The sequence below is a fragment of the Epinephelus fuscoguttatus genome, linkage group LG2 (genome assembly GCF_011397635.1).
Source record: "Epinephelus fuscoguttatus linkage group LG2, E.fuscoguttatus.final_Chr_v1".
In the NCBI taxonomy this organism is placed as follows: Eukaryota; Metazoa; Chordata; class Actinopteri; order Perciformes; family Serranidae; genus Epinephelus; species Epinephelus fuscoguttatus.
Genome location: NC_064753.1, coordinates 22556729 through 22578996, shown reverse-complemented (window position 1 = coordinate 22578996; position 22268 = coordinate 22556729). Strand labels below are relative to the sequence as shown.

The window sequence follows — 22268 nt, the reverse complement described above, 5'->3', positions numbered from 1 at the left end:
ATGAATCAATGTTTGAAGTTGAGGACATCAATGCAAAACAAAGCCACAAAGAAAAAAGACAGTAGCTGAAAGACCTGTCATTTGCAAACACACAGACACACAGACACACAGACACACACACACACACACACACACACATGCACACCACATACACACCACATACATATCTACATAAATGTACTGTCATGGAAAAATTGTATTAGGCATGAAGAAATGTGAGATTTGATTCTGAATCCCACGGTAAAGAGCCTGGGCTGAGGGTTACACAACATTGTTTTCCCTCCTCCATGGCGTTGTGATTCCGTCTGATGTAGGACACACTGCATAAAGCTAAGCGAACATAATGTTATTTAAGTTTCTGGTGTATCTCTGTCTATGCACACAAGCTGTACCAAGATACTTCTCTGATGTCAGATTTGTGTTGTAATAAACTTAAATATTCAAGTAAGGACAACTGAGGCTCATCGAGTTTGTTCTATTATTCATCTAAGTGAAGATTGACCTGAAGTAGTTTTCCACATCACATACACACACACACACACAATCACAGTCACTCCTGAGGCAACAAACACACTTAAGGGTCCCCACAGATGTGAAACGGAACAATGGAAAGAGAAATAAAGACAAAGTACTTCCTGGTACTTCCTGGAAAAAGGTTTAATGGCTGTCAGGTTCGTTTTCAGCATACACACAAATGACACACCTCCAGGAATACACACACACACACACACACACACACACACAACAATATACAGTACAGACAGAGTAAGACAAAGATGAAACACACTCAAATGGACACATACACGCATAGGGGAGTAAGTGTGTATACGTGGTCTCTTGAGTTTATCTTTGATATTTAGAGTTCATGATTCATAGATGAACTGTTATGCAAGCGTAATGGAAAACCCTGTGTGTGTGTGCGTGTGTGTGTGTGTGCGTGTGTGTGTGTTTGTGTTTTGTGTGTGTGTGCGCATCTTCAAAAGGTCAGGCTAAGCATTTGTGTTGCATCCCAACAGGCACGCAGACACGGAGCAGCCTTGTATACCATGTTGATAACACACACGTAAGACGCACAGGAAAACAACATGCAGCCAGGAAGTCAACACATCAAGCGCTTATGTGAACATGGACCTCTCAGTGTAGAAAAAAGAATACAGGACGCATGAATACATGACCACAGAATGTGTATACATATATAGTGTATACATTACAATAGTCCCTACTGATGGAGGGATGACCAAGACAACAGCTCTGGGCTGTGAGCCAAGAGTCGCCAACACATCCATCATGGACAGTTATTCCCATAAATCAAAAGTAGGGCTCAGCCATACAGTTTTCAGAGTTTTTAAAGTCCACAGAAATTGTCTGCATATATTTCACTGCATGTTCAACTAATTTTGATCAAAAGAGGAGTTCGCCCCCTGACTTCCCTGTGCTATATAAATAGCCACACACAGAGAAATTTAGACCAACATCTTTTGAATCTCTGCTCCCAAACAAACACCATCTGATTCATATTAAGACCAACAATGACATCACAAGTTAGGCAATGATTATATATGATAACCTGAATTATATACATGCTAATCAACAGCAACTGCAACCAAAGTGTGGAACACTGCCATCAGCTCCACCCAAGACACCAAAGTCACTTTTAAACAACTGCAATCATCCTCTCATGAGTACTTTCTAATAAACAATATACATATGATTTCTTAATAAATTGTGCTTGTTGTGAAGACTTAAAAGAATAGTGTTGAAGAATTAGGGGGATTTATTGGTGTCCTGTGGTGAGGACTGCAGAAAGCTAACAGCCGAAACTTCTCCTGGTTAGAATTCCATCAGTGTTTATTGTTAAAGAAGTTTTTACTGGGAACCAAATTATCTGCAAGTCTCTTCCTTTACCTCTCTGATGCTGTTTGGCATGTCGGAGATGAGTGGTTTGCCCACAACATGCTATTGTGTGCTCACCTTTATTCTGATCCAGACCTTCAGGAGGTTTTTACCATGAGCCGAAAACCAAAAAGACAAACCAGGTGATTAAAACTGGTAAACTGAATATAGCCGGTTCACATTGAAAATCCGTGTTTTTCAAGCACTACTCGACACAGACGGGCTTCTACCTATGGTGGCTGACATGAAAATGCAAAAGGGCAAAAATATGAAGGGCCCTATCTGGAGCCGGAGTTTGGTTTATCCATTCTAGGCTACTGTAGAAACATGGTAGTAAACATGGCGTTCTCCATAACAAGAACCCACTCCCTGTGTAGATATAAATGGCTCGTTATGAGGTAACGCAAACTCAATTCTTATTTTCAGGTGGTTATACACTAAAGAAAACATACTTATAATATTACATTCCTTTCCTGCCAATATATCCCCCTTAATCCTACACACTGGACCTTTAAAGCTAGCGAATGCTTAAAACTCCTTAAAGCTTACTGTGGTATTCAGGATTATCCAACACAGTTCAGTCACTTTGCGGGTAACATTTGTCATCACTATTTTCAGACTGTGCATCATGACCAGCACTCAAACATCACTATGCACACTCACACATTGTCTTACCTTCGTATACAGCTTTGAAGCCCTGTGCACTGACGGCAAAGTCTGTGGTAAACCACAAGGCCAATATAGATCCACTGCTGACTATCGGGGAGGGCAGCATGAATCCTGACAACCTGAAAAACAGAAGGAAATGTCTTTGTAACCTTGCAGGACTGATGACTGTTGACTTTTGAATGTAACTATTAAGACAACATCAAACCTAAAAAAAAACAGAAAAATAAATAAGTTTGTAACACTAAAACACAATTGTGTTCAGTGTTGATGTTGTGGTTAAGACCCACAGCCCTGAAGCTGTAAAGATCCCGCTGACCTGAGATTACATCCCCCCAAGACCCTCCTGCCTCTGCACTACTCTCAAGTCCTGCTGCCTTCTTCACTGAAGAAAAATAGACTGAAGAGAAGGATTTTCCCACTCATCATAATAAATAATGTTAATTTGATGCACCCCCAAATTACAGAGCAAAATAAGCATTAATGATAACCAATCACGTTGTGAGTGCAGACACCCTGAAACAATAACGCACAATAAAAACATATTGTATTTTAATGAATTTACACTAGAATAGTCAAACTAATGTGACAGGAAAAGTCAGGTGTTTGACTGATACAGCAAGCTGAGCTCTTGATAACAACAGAGGTTGAGTTGAAACAGCCCTTTGATTCTTAATTGAGAGGTGACGGTTAAACGATTTGGGGAGGAGAATCAGGAGGAACAAATAACACCAAACTGAAAGAGCTGAAATTCAAACAGATGAAAAGTATTTTGAATTGCCTCAATAATAAAGCCAAAAAAGTAGATGAAAGCTTTTAAATAATGAAAGGATTACTTCACCCACAAAATGATCATTTGTGAATCATTTACCCACCCACAAAAGTTTGTTTTTCTCTCATGCCTCCACAGTGAAACCACAATCTAAAATGGAGATTTTTTTTGATGAAGTTAAAGGGGGCAGTGTTTAACAACAGCAAAACTATTTCAAATCATCCGTTTACAAACTCTCACACAACTGGTGCAGTTTAATCCAAGTCTCATTTATCCATTCATATTCTCAGTGCTCCCCAAACACGTGCATTTTCACTAAAACCTAACCCTTCCGCATACAAGTATCTCACCCGGGGAAGTGTGTGCATTTGAACTTTGCTTGTGTATTCCATCAAGGAGAGCTCAAACACATGTGGTTGCCCCAGGTGTGCATGCATGTGTTTGGGAAGCACTGAGCATAAAACTGGATAAATGAGACTTGGATTATACTGCACAAGTTCAGTTGGAGTTTTTAAACAAATACTTTTTGATATAGTTTTGTTTTGCTGAACTTGGGCCCCCTTTACTGAAATTCATCAAGAATTTTCTCCATTTTTGGATCCTTCACTCACCTTGGAGACATGCTACCTGGAGCAAACGTTCTTTGAAGAATAAGACATGAAAATGTGCCTTGTTTGTTTTTCCTTTTCATGTTCTCAAAAAAATTTAAAAAAATGTGGAGGCATGCTGTAAAAACAAAGTTTTCTTTACAAATTCAAGGTAACAAGGGGTGAGTAATTGATATATAAATGATCATTCCGTGGGTGTCGAATTTCTTTAAGAGACATTTTGACAATGAAGAAACGTAGATCTGATATTCATACTGATATGCTTGGAATTAAATCATTTCAAGGTCAAGCCAAGGAGAGTTAAATAAAAGAACTCATTTCACTCTTGATAGAAGCATTCAGATGCAGTTCACAGAGATACAGATTAAGTTACGCATCTATAGCTCCACACAGACTTGCCATCATACAAAGTATCAAAAATAAAATTTTAAAGTACAAAGATTACAAGCTTTGTGGCAACAAAAATGAAACTCAACCCAAACCCAATCCCAGCATGTTCTTTGAATGGATAAATGAACAACTCATGGTGTTGAACCTGGCTAAGGCTGTGTCCTGTTTTTTTATTGACAGCATGTCTGTCCAATTTGATAACCTCAGGACTGCAAGTGTGCCATTTACAGATGATGCAGTTCTGTCTGTTGTCCCAGACCATGACAGAGTTCCTGGTGAGTTCCTTCACACATGGTTGGCGTGTCCATTACCTGCTAGCTTCAAGCTAACGCCTGTACAGACAGTATGTTGACTGTCAAAGCAAAGGTTTTTACAAAATAAAATTAAAACTATATTAAATAGTGATTGTGAAAAAAATGAATTAACCTTTTACAGTAACTTTTTAAAAGGGACACATAAACAACAATAACAATGTTGTAATGTGTTATTCCTGCTCATGTCACTAGTTTCGTTTATGATTTAAATGGGCAGTATTTCTGAGTGCAGTCACAAAAGAGATGTATAAAAGTGGTAATGATGATGTTGTAGCTCTGTTGGCTTTCTCAAACTTCCAGTGCACATAGGCCTTGTTTGCAACTAAAGAGTTAGTCATTTATGAGGATCAGCATTGCCAAGACCGAGCTCCTGGTGCTCTGCTTGATATGGTGGATTTCCCCTCTAGGTTGGGAGCAAGTTGGTGCCCCAAATGAAGGATTTCATATATCTTGTGATCTTGAAAGTTAAGGTCATCATGTTCCCAGTAGATCTACACTTTGCCCAAATCCTCACCCAAAGCTCTGGTAAGAAGGATTGAGAATGCTCATGCACAGGGCCAAAATACCACTCAAACCACTGCTTCTTTGTATTGAAGAGAGAGCCAGCTGAGGTGATTCAAGAATCTGGTCAGAACGCCTGTGGATAGCTCCCTGTAGAGCTATTCTGGACATGTCCGACTGGGAGGAGACCTCGGGGCAGACCAAGAACCCACTGGAGGGAGAATATATACTATGTGGCCAGGGAATACCTGGGCATCCCCCAGGAAGAGCTGTAGAACTTGGCTGAGTAGAAGGATGTTTGGGCATTTTGAGCTTGATTTTCCTGCTGCGTTTGCGATTCAGATCTGGACAGGCAGCAACAAAAAATGATAAGATGTTTATTGTCATTGTTAGGAAACAATGAAGGTCAGTTTGGTACCAATTAACAGATAACAGCAATCATTATAATAGTCATACATTTAATTGATTTATTCAGCTATTCTATTTCTTTCTCTTTTTTTGCATTCTTAAATTGCTATTTCTTAGTTCAGTTATTATTTATATTTATGATATGCATAATTTCATATACATTTAATTTTGCCACTGCTCAGGCAGAGCAGGAAATTAAGAGGCATTAAGTGACACCATTATACTTTTGAGTGTCTGTGAAAGCGACCAAACTGAAGTGCAGAGTTAAGTAGCTCTTGATATATCCAAATAAGGACAGCAATGACTAGACACAAGTTTGGACACAATCGATTGTCCTTGGTTCACCATGCACAAAAGTACACCATGCAGAAAGGTGAGGACAGACATAAGCAAAGGGAATGAGAGCAGAGGTGGAAATAAAGGGAATAGTAAGCCAGACATAAAATAGGATTCAAGTGCCAATGTAATCAAGGCAGTGATGACAGTGAGTCTGGTTTCTGTATTACATATTGTCATTTTCTACAATTCCTCTTCCGTAATTTTAAAGGTGAGTTAGGTCAACAGAGAGGTGGGCTGGCTGAAACATAAAAAATGAGAGAATGTGAGTGAAAAAGTAAAAAGAGGCAAAAAAAAGGTTGGAAAAAGAGAAAAAATAGGGAATGGACAAAAAAGATGGTAAAAGAGTCAGCCATTTAACCACAGAGGACAGTGAAAACAGAGCATGGGGAAAAATGAATAATTTGAATTCTCTGGCCTCAAAGCAAGGACACAAAGGACAGACAAGAACAGATGAAGGGAGCCCATGAAAAGCGACAAACAGAAAGAAAGATGGAGGGAGGTGAGGAGACAGAGGAAATGGAAGGACAGAACGAGAGGTGAGAGATGAGACGAGACAAAAGGAGAAGAGAGGAGAGGAGGAGGAGGAGGCGGAGAAAGGTTTTAATAGGTGTAAATAAGATTTTTTACTTTACTTAGCCACAACAGTGTCTGGCGCCAAAAATGTCTTTGTTCAGTTGTATTGTATGAATTTTGATGATGGACCCAGTAATCAAACCTCTATGTTGAGACTTTTATTTGAGACAGACCATTCAGGTCCTTATTGCTAGGCTAATTAAATGCTCTGCACTGGATACAGCAGTGGAGGGCATGCTAATAGTTTTGTAATGTATGTAGGTAAATTTAAAGGGTGGCTCCATTATTATTATTACTACTGAGGTTTTAATATCATTCTCTGGCCCTTTCGTATTGTTCCTGATGCATTCATGTCAGAAAATTCACATTTTAGTCAAAGTATGTATTCCAAACCTAAAAATGCAGTTTTTCCCAAACTCTTCTAAAAACCTTTTCCCACAGGACATGTTGCAGGTTTCTGATGTCATTCCTATATCTGAACTGCTGCGGATGTCACATTGGTTCGGTTCCGAAGATCGCACAATAACCAATAATGCCAATGCTCCCATTCACAGCCACCATTATTCCCATCACATGGGAATAAGTTTTTCAGAAGGACTTGAGAAAATAGTATTTTGAGGCTTAGACATACATACTTTGACTCAAATCAGCACTGTAATCTATGTCACCACTTTTTGATAGTGGTTGAGTTTGAGTTTCCATTTGAAAAACAGGGAAAAGAATGCAGGTGGACCTGCCTTTTAATAAACACCTGGTGGAACTGACTCATATGCTTCTAGTCATGGTGTATCAAATTTCTTTGGGATCACTGTTGCTGTCATTGCTAGTTATTGTGATACCTTTTGTTTTCTATATATACTGTGCTATACTACTATGGATTTCAGTCAAGCTGTATCGATAACAACTATTTGCAGTTTTGCACACAAATAATACCACTTACATTTTAGTATTATTTTTAATTTTTTTAGCTGTACACATATTAACATAAATACCTTTTGGTATACTATGGTAATACAAATGAAAATCAATACACATGATGTGTGTAAAAACCATTGTAACACACTCCTCCTTGAGGTTTAAATTCATTTACTAATAAGTAAACATCAGTAAACACTGAAGAAGGATGGAGAAGAATAGACAGCAGTTGAACTAGCATCCTGCTAGCCATCGTACAGGTGTCGTAAAATAAACTGGACAATCTCTCTGCTACCTCAGTTTCCAACGGGATATCAGGAATTGTAATATGCTTTGACTCACTGAAACTTGGCTAAATCCTGCAAACTGACGTTCAACCACGAGGCTCTCTTTCTATGAGCAGATCTCAGAGCAGAGGACTCTGGTGAGAGATGTAGAGGAAACACAGGTTTTTTATGGTGAATAAGGACTAGTGTGACAGTGGGAATGAGAGGTGCTGTCCTGTTCCTACTTTGGATTAGTGGTGGCTGCAAAGGAGAGCTGCCTGTGTTTGGGAGGAGCCACCATGCAGCCATCTTGTTGAGGTCGGGATGTGTGGGTGGTTACATCATTCCACAATCAGAAACCATGAATTAGCAGAACCATCCAGAAACATGGACAATTATAAATCAGCAGCCAACAACGTAAGAAGACGCAAAAAAGGACTAAATTACCGTCCAAGTTAAAGGAGCTGATAGGTTCACATATCACTCCAGTTGTACCTTGTATAATTCCATGTGACAAATAAAGGATTGATGGATTTTTTTCCCAGCCTCCTGTTTACGTCTTTATTTTTTGTACAACATGATTGCATTCAGCATGTTTCTACTTTGCTCAATATTAGTGTCACAGTAATTAGACAGCTTGTTATGTTGAAGTTTAAATTACTTTTGCAAGTTTCTTGGTCAACATTTCATTCAATTCAGTAGCTGCAGCCTGATGTAATCACAGGTTATGTTTCTTCCAGCTAAATATACAATATACTGTATTCATGGATGTCACAAAGTGTCTGTTATTGTATGAGGAAGACCAGATGCAATATACTGATGTAATGGCAGAACAGCTTATTGCTGGTGGACCAATACCTGCCAATTTTTTTTCACGATTTCGTGGATTGCATGTGATTGGCGTTTCCTTCTTTGGCAGTGTGACACTGTCTACTTTTTCAGGCTGTCTGCTGCATTTTCAGTGCACCTTCTATTTTTCTCAACCAGACAGAGAATTGCCTGGTCACAGGATATAATAAATCACCTTGGTGGCCCACAGGGGACAGGGGTTGCATTCTCGCATGAATATTTCACCACTCAACAAATAAAATGTGAACAAAGTGAGATGGGTATAACTAATTATTGGGATCATGCTTTTCCCCTTAATCTTTTAATTCTGTGGGCACATGAACTTTCAAGGGCATTTTTCTTTGGGCTAAGGTTAATTGTTGACGCTGGTCAGAGATTTAGAGGATGGCTGGTACATGTGGGACCTCTACTGATCGGAGAGGTAGTGGCTGCATCATGGAGCTACAATGGCTGCTACAAAAAACTGTTATACTGCTTGTGAAGGCCTTTTAAAAAGCTCTGGTATTGACCTAGATTAATATTTAGCTCAAACAAGTTCATCAATAAATAATGTAATGTGTAAATCACCATAAAGCAGAACAAACTGTGCACCTTAAGCTTAGCACACGGGGTAAATCCAAATCCAAGCATCATCATTACATTAGTTTCCCTCTGGGAATGAAATGGTGCTGTGATTTGTGTCTCAAATGGAGAATTGACCAGGAGACAGATAATAATTCATTCACATGTACACACACACACAAACAAGATCAGTCAGTCAGACAGGTAATGAGCAGTAATCGTTTCGCTGTCACTGTACTGATGGACCGACAGGATTCTATATCCCTGTCTAGCTCCAATTCTTTCTCTCTGTCTCCCTCTCTTCCTCTCTCCGTCTGTCGCTCCTCCCTCTCTCCCTGCTCTCTTTCCATCTCTCTCTCCCTCCCAATCAGGCCAGCACACTGATCCTACGGCTGTTTGACATTTATATAAAAATAAGTGACCCGGGTTGAGACTTTGTGACCGTTTATCCAGTTGGTCAACTGTCCAACCAGTCAACCAGCTTATGTAATCAGACAGCCACTCATTGATTCCAGCCAGCCAGTCTTTATAGTCAACTGACCACCCGGCCAGCTTGCCTGTGTGCCTTTCTGCTGCTTCGTCCATCTGTCTGTATGCCCATCTGTATCTGCATGTTTAACAGTCTATCTCTCGCTCTGCCTGCCAGTCTATCAGCCTGTGGACAAGTCCACTGTTGACAGGCTCATAATGCTACAGAACTGTTTAGATTGGATGGTGGCACTGTACAGAAGCATACTGTGGTATTAGAAATAGCATTAGTGTTATTTACATTACCATCACAAGACCGCTCTTGCACAGAAAAGACCTGGGAAAAAACCTTAGATTTAGTTTGAGTTGGTAACTCAAAATAATCAATGATATAATGCTGCATTGTCATTGTCTCTTTGATGAAAAACATTTTCCAAAAGCCCAAAAGGAATAAGCTTCTATTTATGCACTCTTTGAAATGACATAATACCAGCTTGTGATTTTTTTTTATAATGGGAATATTACACACTTATATAAATAGTCATAATAATAGGTTTCAAATCCAAGACAATGCCTGACAGAGCGCTATGAAACACAAGTGCAGAAGCAGCATAGTATCGACAACAAATTTAAGATTTGAGAGTTCTATTTATAAGATTCAGTCTTTTTTTTAACAGGTTAGATGCAACTTGAAGTATCAACATTTGCCCGGTTGGTACAAGCTAACATCGACACTAAGCCATTAAAATTTCCCAACAAAGTCACACCTACACCAACATGGCTAAACTTTGTTGTTGAGCCCATTAATAACCATAAGGAAACACAAGCCATGTCAATGTAACAGCAGTCCTGTCACTATGTGCGTGCCAGTGGACTTTGCCAACTGCGAGGTGCACTAGCTAGCTCTCATGATAAACAGAAAGGGATTGAGCAAATAAATTAGCTGCATGCAACACTACAATTGGAGAAGATGTTATCCATTCCCCCCATTCCCCCCATCCATCCAGCAGGGGGGAAAAAACAGAAAGCATTATGTGATGGTCAATGTTGATATTGTGGCAGGCTGCCACAAATTAATCTATGCGTAGAAAGCACTGAAATGTATATTCATTTATGATTTTTTTTTTTTTTTTTTAAACAAACAACCAAACAAGCACAAAACAATGGATATCTGAATCCCAAACCAAAGACAGAATACCTACCCAACAAACAAATATTCAAAAAGCTGAATATTCGGTTCAAGCCCTACCTGATACCTGACGGTACAAAGATGGCAAAAGAGGAAGAAAATAGATGGAAGCTTTCATTCAAATAAGTCAGCACAAAAAGCATTTTGGTTAAAAAAAAGGGGGTTCTTTTGCTAAAAATAGACATTGAAGAAACAGGTCTGTTTCCATCCCAACACCACTCCTCTATCAGTGAAGTGAAAAGCTGGGAACACAGTGCCCTTGAACATTTATTAACGTTACACTTGTCAGGTGCAGTTGCAGTCTTGTTACAGTGGAATTCACACGTTAGTTGTCCTCAGTGTATTTATCGTCAAATGTACTGTAATTTGCTTTACCACACTTCTCATTTGAGAAAGTTATTTAAAGAAATCAAATTTAATGTTGGCTTTCTTATCTGCAAATATATACATCTAGATCAAAGCCTGATGACCTTTAGCATGTCCTTGCAGTCTTCTGGTAAATTTCTCTTACAAGTGACCCACCAAGCAGAAAATTTCAATAACTCAGCTTTTAAAGTTGGTTCAGACAGTTTCCTTGATCTCACTGTATTTCAGTGAGTCAACTCATGTGGAATAGATGGCATGTGAGCGTAGAATATGAAGAGCATTGATGTTTACACTCTGACCTTGTTGCTCCCTTCCAAGGAATCACCAAAGAGAGAATGGGGAACAAGGATACTAATTTTCTCTCTAAATGAAGACTCTGAGCCTACAGGTGGATGCTGGGGTGAAGGTGGGGCTTTTGAAATGCTGTATGAACATCAGTAGCTGCAGTGACAGCAGTAGCAGCTAGTGACAGCATACATTAGCTTTCGGGTGAAGGATGTGGCAGCGGGCATGAAGCAACAGAGTGAGTAGAGCACTGACGGCTTAAGTACACGGCATGATTAAAAGGGTGCGATGGATATATGTTGCAGTGAGAGGAGTATGTCATGTCAGTGTAGAGGCAGACTCGAGTTAGCAGTATGAACTAGCTCACAGACTTTGTTTCTTATATCAGGTGAATGGAGAGGGTTGAGAGCCCAGGCAAACCAATTTAAAACGCATAAATGTATTATTTAGTGAGTAAAACTTTTTTTATACTCTCTATGCTGCACACTAGAATAATAGTCCTCTTTATCAGGTTTGTGGCACTAAGCTTTTTTTCTGTAAAATAAAACATACGATAAAAATGCAGCATTAAAACACTGCAGAGGCTGCTGGTTTTGTTTCTGGTGGTCTCATCTGTTTATTTTAAGTATAATACTGTCTCTAAATTAATGTTGTATTGAACTATTGATGTTTAAATGTTGATCCCTCTTCTCTTCTCTTAAAGGATTTATGTTGATATTGACCAGTTCTGACTGAATATATTTCAAAACACTTTTTCTTCAGGTACCATGCACTGTTTTTTAGCGATGGCCGTGACAGCCTGCATCAATCACACCTTAACAAGGCTAAATTAGGAGTGATGTTTGCAGCCTGGGGATTTTAACACCTCGCAGGTATAAAGAAAGCTTGTGAACAGGCAGTTGTCGGTTGAAATCCACCAGCCAGCAGGAGAAAGCCTGACAGTGGGAGTAAAGAAGAGACTTATTCAGTGACCATTATAATATGCCTGACTGAGGCACTTGACCTCCAGCTGCTCTGGTGAAGCTGGAACAATAGCTGGCTGTGATGGGAAGTTCATAGGTGTAGAATAGAAGGGCTAAATGATGTGGAAAAACAGAGCAGATTCACACTGTCCATGTCAAAGTGTAACTTTTTAATGACTCATCATAACTAAGGCAAGGTGCTCCCAAAACCTGGAAATTATATTCTTTTCTGGGGTTTTCTTTTCCAGAACTGTGAATAGTCTAAGGTTGTGACTGAAAAACAATGTGACTGAAAACGTTTAACTGTAAACCGACAATTAGAATTTTGACCAATTAATACAAATTAAAAATCAGTTCAACAGTTAAAAATATATATTAAATGTATTATATTGGCACTAACATGATGAAACAGTGGAGTCTGCTGCTGCCCAGGCTGCAGTCTTACGCCCCCGCCAGGGAAATGCCATGATCCTACTTCTGGGAGACAACTACAGCAGCCCTTAACAATCTAATGACCCTGAAGCAGAGGTGGACACCTATATGAGAGACAATCACCCCTGTCATTGAATACTACTCCTCTTCACTGAGCAAACTTTCTGTCACACAGATAAATCAGTATGTCTGCCTAGTTAGTGTGAGCTAACACAGCAGCAGCAGCTAACATCTCACAGAAGTACTTTTAGTAGTAGAGTAGTAGAGTTCGATGCGGGTCATGTAAACAGTCAATTCTGTTTGGATTTTCCAAATTAGGCCTTTTTCTGAGTTCAGCATTTTCAGATAAAGACGTGGGATATGCTGCTATTAGTTGGGTTTTAGGAACGTTATTTTTACATGTCTATAGCTCAGTATATGCGTCTCAACTGGAGTTTTTACCACTGTTTACGACACACTGCCTCTTGTCTGTTTACGATCAGCTCCTTGTGTTGTCATGGATACATCGTGCACAAACCAACTCGCCAACAGTTTGCAAGGCTAAGTAGAGATGCATGTCCAAAAGAAAATCCCACATTTCTTGTCAAAAGAAGAAACACACCTACTTTTAAACATTAGGAAAGACTTGGATATCAACGTCTTTGGATTTGCGCAAACATCACAACACTGACCTATTCAAGAAGGTGACTGAAGGAATGAAAGAGGAGGCTGTGTTGCTAGGAAACTGAGAAAAACCTATTTTGATGCAAAGAAGCAAAATGACAAGCAACCTCAGCTGTTCCACTACTGTATATTTTGACTCGATAAACGTCATTTTAGGACGCGTTAATCGGAGTATGAATGGCTGCATGTAAACAGGAATATAGGTGGAATATTCATTTTTATTAGATAGCTTAGTAGGAATATTGTCTTTTTCGGAATTAGGGCATAAACCCGAACTATTTTGTGCATGTGCACATAGCCACTAAGCTGTTTAATGATCCCAACAAACTCACACCAACACCTAAACAACTTGACTCCGTCATTAAAACCAGTAAGGTAACATTAGCCGTGTGATGATAAAAGTGAGCAGTTAGTTATAATTTTGTCTGGGGTGGGTAGACTGTCATCTTCTCCAGTGTGGAGCTCACACTCCTGCAGCAGTGCTGTCATGATAAACAGAGAGAAACACATAGCAAGAGCCCAACAGGCAAAGTAGGCGCTGAGCAGAGCAATACACTACGTGCAGCTCTACAATAAAATAAAATTTTAACTATTTCAACTATTAAAAAGAATAAAAAGAAAAGTCATGTTCCCCTGTTGGTTAATGGTTAACGATTGGTTATCGAGGGTCGGCTATCATCACAAAAACATTCTAAATTAGAAGAGCTACTGAATGCAATGCTCATGATTTAAAAAATGATTTAAATTGTCAAACCTATGGTAAAATCACCTGGATTTTCTAAGTATTCCATGCAAGCATGCCCACTGACACTTCAAACTTTACATTACATACTGTAATCCAAGTAAGATCTATGACCTTTGGAGCTATGAAAAATCATACAGTCCATTCAGCAAATGTACAACAACATGGCGGTCCACTGGAAAATATGAACAGCTTTCTTCTTTCCAGAAAAGCTGACTTTTTGTGAGATAGCAGCAATTTATACCGTTGGTTCCCCATATATCTACTGGCTCTGACATCTAGAAAAACAATCTGTCACGCACAAACCAGAGACGTAAACTCATAAAACAAATATTACTATTCTCCATCTTGCAGAACATTTGGCTTCTTCTTGCCAACGCTAGATACACCTCACACTTGTACAGTAGATGTATACCCCTGGCTGAAACTATTTGTTTCAACCTGTCATTCTGTGAGTGTAATCCATTTTTTCAGTGTGTCTGGTGGAACACTAGTCTATCAGTGACACAACACAGCTCGGAGTTAATGGATAGACAGGAAGCGCTTGTTGTGGAGAAGAGAGACACCAAGACAGGGAGAGGGAGAGAGAGAAGAGGCAGTAAGAGGATGATGGAAGACATCTTAAAAAGAAGTGAACAATAACCAACCTAATTTTTCAGTGGGGAAGAAATTTGCTAACATAAGAAAACAGCACAAGAATAATGGCAGAAAACAAGATGAGGACATGGACAGTGTTGTTAAGAAAAGTAGGACATTTGTTTTAAATTAAAGGCTTAGTTGGCAGTGTTTCCTGTTCAAACTGTAGACAGTATGTTGAGGAAAATAGCGTGGCATAAATCTGTAAATAGTGGGGGTATAAATCTCTGGCAACAGGGCTGTGCATTTTTGGAAAATTGTGAAGCCAGATATGGATACACAAAGCACTCAGAGCCTCTTTTCTCTCTGTGTGCTGCTGAATTTAAAAAAAAAAAAAAAAGGAGGGAGAATGGCTTTAGGCAAGACGGGCATTTTTTTTTTCCTTTTTTAGTTTCTCTGTGTGTAACACTTAATACATACTACTGTAGTCATTTGAAATCCTTGTAACTCCAATTTTAAACCCCACTGGATTCTTTTTTTTTCTTAAATACATGGGGGCCCAAACTAAACACAAGGAAGTTTGGCGTTTTGGAGATATTAGGTTTAAATCCAATAACCACTATATTAAATACAAAATAATTCGGTAACTGTCTTATTTTCCAACCAGTCATTATCTGCAGCACTTAGAGGAGATAATACTGTAACTTGTTTTCATAGATAATTAGTTCTCTGGCTTAATTGTAGACCCCTGGCTATGGAACTATTTGGCAGTTTACCCAAGGCTAGCTACTGGAGCTGCAAGGTAACTTTTTTTAAACAATGCTTTTAAAAATTGCCTTTAAAATGATTATTGAGATGTTTAATGCTGGATTTTTTTAGAGGAGAGGAGAGGAGAGGAGACGAAACAAGACGAGAAGAGGACATAAGAAAAAAGAGAGGATGAAATAAGAGAAAATTAGAGGAGAGAAGATGAGAGAAGAGGAAAAGGACAAGAGAATAGAAGCAAACACTGGAGAAAACAGAAGATGAAAGAGGAGAAGTTGGAGTAGAGATTTTAGGAGAGATTAACTTTCACAGGTTTGAGCACATTTCATGCAGAGAAACAGAGAGACAGACACACAAGAAGACCTTATTCTGTGGAGGAATTGCAGTTCTTTTGCCTCTGGGAGTGTGTGTTTTATATACATAAACATACAAACTCACACACACACACAGAAACAGGGTAAAAACGCTGGAAGTGAGAGGTACACACAGGATCATTCAGATCTACTGCCGCACTGTTTGAGGAGTTGAGTGCTTTGCTCAAGGGTACGTAGGCAGTGGGTGGCATCTGATTTGTGTGATAAGAAGGTAAGAACCCTGCTGATTCTCTGGTGTCCTAAAGCAACACCCTGCTGCACAATCCCCTTATACTTAAACCAGGAATCTCACCCACCCCCACACTGTCTGTCGAGCTGTCTGTCTACCAGATCAGGGCTGCCTACAGAGGCATGTGTGTGTTTCTGTGTATACAGGTGTGAAAACAGAAGTAGGTGCAATAATTAGTGCACGTATCAATCCAAATATTTGTGCAATTTTTCCACATGAAATTAAAAAACAGAGAAACGGCACTCTCTTTAAAAGTATTTACCTAAATGAATAATACATACCAATCCACTGTATGTCACCTTTTTCAACAACAATCACTGATTCCAAAGTGAAGCTTTTAAGAAGCAGGAAATGAAGGATGATTGAGAGGACAGTGAGCTTTATTTTGATGTGTGCTTAACACAAACAAAACAAAAATAGGGCACTTTGTGTTTCATTTAACCTGTGTCATTATACCTCCATTTATCATGCGTCTCAAATGGTATTCAGAAGAACACAATGCCAAGGTCAAAAATAAATGAGAATATTGTACATCACACTATACACTTCAAAATCTTGAAAAAGGTTCCAAAATTAGCATTTCATTTGGAGTGTGTGTTGTGCAGACACTGAGCTGAAGGTGTATTTATCAAGACTGGAGCCTATGTGCAGTATTTCCTTTGCTTTGAACTTTCTTGTCAGAAAATTCAAAAGATGAACACTTCAGTTTTTTCTGGTAGCTTTCTGTCATTTGCAGTGTGCTAATTATTACAGGAAACTATTATATATGTCTCTTTCTCAATGACACATAGTCACAATTTGGTTTGTTACTTTCTCGAAATGAAATGAATGCTGCCTCAGTATCATCTTTCCCCCTGACTTGTAATTTGCACCAATTATTACGATTATATTGCAAAAAAATAGCCTGCATTAAAAATGTAAATTGCTTTGCAATTTTTTGAGAAAAGTCAACATAATTTTAGGTCACAATAGGTACAAAAAAGCTCCACAAAATCCCAGAGGGACCAATTTGTCTGAGCTGTGGTAAGGAACAGGAGCAAGGCGACAGGATATTGTGAGTAGGCAGCTGGCAGCGAGCCACATCTCACTGGGTCGTAGACCACTGTTTTTCTCACTGTGAATCTGGCCCTAACATGGGTCATTGGTTGCTTCAAGTGGCCCTCACAAGATGATGTTTTAGGTTGAAACAATGAGGTGGTCAAAGGGGGTCCCATGTGATAAAAGCACTGATTTGCTCCTAGATGGAAAGATGAGGAAGTACATTTAGTCATCGGACCATAAACAGAGCAGCTCTAGTTTCTAGTGAGGAATTGTCTTAAATGAAGCCTTGCTTTTTTCAGTCATCACAACAGAGGACATGTCACTTGAACTTAAAGTTGGTGTTGTCCTTATGCCTGTAGAGCAACATCTAGCTGCCTGAGTCCATGGTAAATACCCCAAAACCCTTAAACACTGCAGATTTTCACCTAATCATGATCTGTAAGCTTCAAAGTTCAAATGTGGCCACAGAGGTTTAACTGCACATCAGAAAAGCCCATTCTGCCTAGCAGCAGCAGCCTCAGCAAAGGTTTGTGGGTATCCAGACTGCTGGCTGTTAGCCAAGACTCTGGGTCCTTCACACTGAAGTACTCTCTGTCTCTCACACACACAAACACATGCAACCTCGTTTTTGTTTTCAAGTCTATAGAGGCATAACACACGCCATACACTTACCACCTCCTGAACCTCATAGTCTGCAGTGCCTCACTGTCGCAAACAACTAGATTACATAACATGTATCACTCAGTTGGCAGTGCCTGGCTTCCACATAACAGCACATAACAACGAAATAAACCCTAAAAATGTTAATAAAGAAAACCACATAAAGTTAAGATTTGAAAGACATAAGACATCTAAGAGCCAAAGCACAAAAAATGCTACAAAAAATATGCTAATAAGCTGTATTATCTCCATTTTAGAAACTTTCTATAAATCAGGCCCACAAAGTAGTTTGAGTTAAAATGTTTGCTCAAAACATACAGTATTTTATTAGAGTGTCCTGAGGACTTTGGGATTTAAGTAGCTGACCATGTAATTGCAATGTCCGCAGTTCAAGTGTGGCCGGGGACCTTTGTTGCACATATTGTCCTTTCTCTCCCCTCATTTCCTGTGAGCTCTCCACTGTCTAATATAGCAAAACACAGTGGCCAAATGACATCAACAGTCTATTCGTCTCGCACACAAAAACTGTCTCTCTCAAACTCAAATCACTGGTGCACATGGGAATGGTAGAAAACTAAAATAAAAACTGGCCCGAAGCCTGACACTGGCTCTTTTCCATCAGTAATGTGGGACACTTGGAACTAAAACAAAAAAAAAAAAAGCTAAAAGTTGTGAATGTGAGTTATGGATATGTGCCAAACACAGGGGCTCTTGGCAAATCTGCTTATCCATTTGGAAAAAAAAAAAAAAAAAGATAGAGAGATTGTAATTAAATAATCAGTATTACGGAGATACATCTCCCATAGTGGTTCACAGAGAAATTGCCAAAATTGCCTAGTGCTTCACCACTTGGTAGTTAATACTGTAGCAGTGAAAAGCTGATGAAGGACGGCAAAACAAATTGTTATAATTGTTTTAAAGAAACAAAAAACCTGACAACAGTGCTGCATGGAGATACGCAGTCTGCTCATTCATTTAAATGAGTAAATGACACTGTGTGAGGACTCCAGTGATTAGAAAAAGGTTGTCTGACAATAAAGGGTCGAACTTGGCTTACCATTCAGCAATCAAATATGTGCCATTTTTTGTTAAATTTACATTGTTATGGTAACAGTGTAGTTTTACCTCACCACCATTAAAGGGATAGATCGAATCTTTGTATGAGGTATTTATTCATAGTTAGTGTATTACATACTGTAGATGTCAGTCCACATACCCCCAGTTTGGACAAGCAGACTGGAGCAATGTACTGCTGTGGACGTTTCAGCAACAAAACGTATTTTAGTCACTGAAAAAAAAGTCTCATCTAAAAAAACACCATCAATATCAGTATACGAGTGCACGCTATATTTATAATATTTTTACTGCTTTACCTTACCATCAGACAGCACCTCTGATGGGGAACTGAAGTATAACATTATTTGTCTAACTCCATCATGCTCTGTTTACCTCTCTTATTTTGTAGTGCAGTACAGTCGGGCCATAAGGAACCATCAGTCAAAGTTCTTGGAGGTGAACAACCATCACTGTTACACACACAAACACACACATACACACACACAAATACCATTTATAATACATGTGTGTAGGTGCTGTACTTGCGATATATTGCTATATCTAACACACACACACACACACACACACACACACACACACACACACACACACACAAGGTAGTTTTCTTCAACCTTGACTCTATACACATACTACATCATTCATTTTGCACTCTTAGCCTCACGCAGACAGTGGTCATAACGAGCCTTGAAAGCCAAATAGACAGAACACAAACACACACACACACACATTCGCAAATATTTCAAGCATGCACACATACAATCACACAAAACTAGAAAAGCTAAGTTACCAGAAACACTGACAATGAATGCATATCTGCTTGTGAATGCAGATATTGAAATGGATTGTTTGCCCACATACAGACACCCGTATTGTACAGCGTATTTAATTAGATACGGAGTCATGTTACCTTGTCACAGTGACCGTGATACACACATGTACACACAGATGCACACAAACAGTAACTTAATACAGGGCACTAACCCTAGGCTACAATTTAAATGCTGCTAGTGAGAAGATATTACCATATATGTAATGTGCACCATGACTCACTGTGTGGAAACATGTCTGCGTGTGACTGTATGTATTCACGGGTTCTGTATCTGTTCAGCTTTGCACTTCAACACTACCTGTGCGCAGACATTTGTTCTCCCCGGTGTGTGTATGTGTGCATTTTATGTGTGTTTTCATTGTTTTCTGGGTGTGTGTGTGTGTATGTGCATGTCATGCATTTGTGTGAGTGTGTGTGTTTGACCACATTGAAAAGCGTATAATCCGGCGCTATGGGCAATATCAACAGAGAAAACCACTGGGCTAAAGTAGGGCAAGCTTCCCTTTAAAATGTGCACACACACACAGACAGACGCACGCACAGCTAACACAAACACCGCATCACCAATCCACTGTGGGGGAGAAAAGCATTATTTGACAAACCATTAAAACTGATTCTCTATGCTTCTGAGAGACAGTGAGAGAGAGAGGGGGAGAAAAGGAGAGAAGGAACGGATTAGAGAGAGGAAGCGAGAATTAGGAGAACCCCCCTCCTCCCTCCCCCTCCTCCTCCTCCTCCCTACTCCTCCATTTCCTCTTCTACACCCTCTATCCCTCACCCCGTCTCACCCCCTCCGCTCTCTGTCAGGTTTTGTTTAGAAGCCCATGACATGTGTCCTCTACATGCCTGTGTGTGCGAGCGTGTGTGTCAGCACAGTAACTGAGAGATTTCTGACAAGGTGTGAACATTAAAAGCTTCTACAGTCACTTACACCCATAGGACTGCGGGAAGGGCACCTTCACACATGGACATCATGACACACACACATGTGCATATACAACTACTTCACATACACATACAGTACATGCGTACAGGCACACTCACATATGTATCAAACAGCATCTAACCAACCCCTCACTAGTTACACAGATGAACACAAACAAAAGGATGAGCACAGATTTAGGTGGAACGAGGCAGTTTAAAGCTGACCAGAATAACTTCAACACTCCAAAAGAAGTGACAACATGTGCTTTGCTGGTTTCTGTTAAAGGATAAGGCTGGTGATATTCTATATTTTTCCTGTTGTCAACAAATCCAATGAAAAGGCTGAAACCAACAAAGAAATGATCCTACAAAAAGGGTTCTGTAGTCAAGCTTGATATATCTTATTCCGCTGTACCATAGACCTCAATTGTTGTCCAAAAAACTATTAAAAACACTTCAGTGAGCAACAAAGCTGCACTGTGTGATATGTTCCTTTGTGATAATGGGCACTGCCGATCATTTTGAGTCAATCCTACACCATCCTTCTGCTCTAAATAGTCAAAAGTGAACCAAATCTGTAGCTGAAAATAGTTGAGTAATGTCTGTAAAAAATATTCTGCTGTTATAGCAAAAATTTCTTTTTTTTCCCTTCCTTTCTTTTATTTAACAACAGAAGTAGGAACAAATGAGCTTGTGGCTGGGTGCCACAGACAGGGTAAAGTTGTTTTGGTTTTTTCATGGAATTTGTTGATAATAACAAAAATACAGAATATTGCCATCCTTATTCTGTATCTGTTCTAACTAAAACAGATAAAATCATACGGACCTTTAGGACATTAGACAGTTTCTGGCATAGTCTGTTCTTAAACATCGTCCTGTCTTTTTCTATAAGGAAAACTCTATTCTCTATTTCTGTCATAATAATAATAATAATACTGATAAGACACCTAGTTCAGGTAGAAAACTTTTTCCCTGGTCATCTCACCATTAAAGTGACCATGCAGGTGAGAGTGACTTCTTCCTCCAGTGTTTGGCCACACTGTGTCTACACCTGCTACAGGGTCTCCATGTCCATCCCTGACCACAACTCAACGTCTCCTCTACAGCTTCAGGAAATTAAAATGAAATAATTTAATTAGTAATTAGGAACAAACCCCCTCCACCCCACAACTGATAATAGCCTAACGAAGGTTCAGAAATTTGGCTCCAATGATAACTCAGCATTCAGAACAGAGCTCTTAATCCTTAATTAGAGCAGTGTTTACATCGTTATGTAATTGTTGCCTTTATTCTCGTTGGGGGAGAAAATCTATGCAGACATTTATAGCAATTGCAGAAGAAAGCTTGGTTAATGTGTCTGTACACAATCCTGCAGACTAGCATTATTGATTAAATTGACAGTCGTACATCACTGAATATATCCTCCCTGCACGTTCAGTCGGCCTTGCTTCTGTTGCATTTAGTGATTTATTGTGCTGCGGATCAGAATTTGAAGGCTGAATGTAAATAAAGACAGTGGCAATAAAACAAAAAAAGTTAAATTAACGGTCAAATAAAAAAGTGCAGTTTCTTGCTGAAACTCATTCACGAGTGTATAAAACATGACTGACATGAGAGAATCCCCCCCCCGC

The 22268-nt window shown here is 39.4% G+C and overlaps 1 protein-coding gene across 2 annotated transcripts in view; it reads right to left on the bottom strand.

Moving 5' to 3' along the window:
* LOC125906310 (CUB and sushi domain-containing protein 1-like) overlaps positions 1-22268 on the bottom strand; it is a 537329-nt gene that overhangs the window by 349098 nt on the left and 165963 nt on the right. For both annotated transcript variants that reach the window (XM_049604892.1, XM_049604902.1), the window contains exon 3: positions 2569-2681. In XM_049604892.1, the coding sequence (XP_049460849.1) occupies positions 2569-2681 (113 nt within the window). The remainder of the gene's footprint in view (positions 1-2568; positions 2682-22268) is intronic.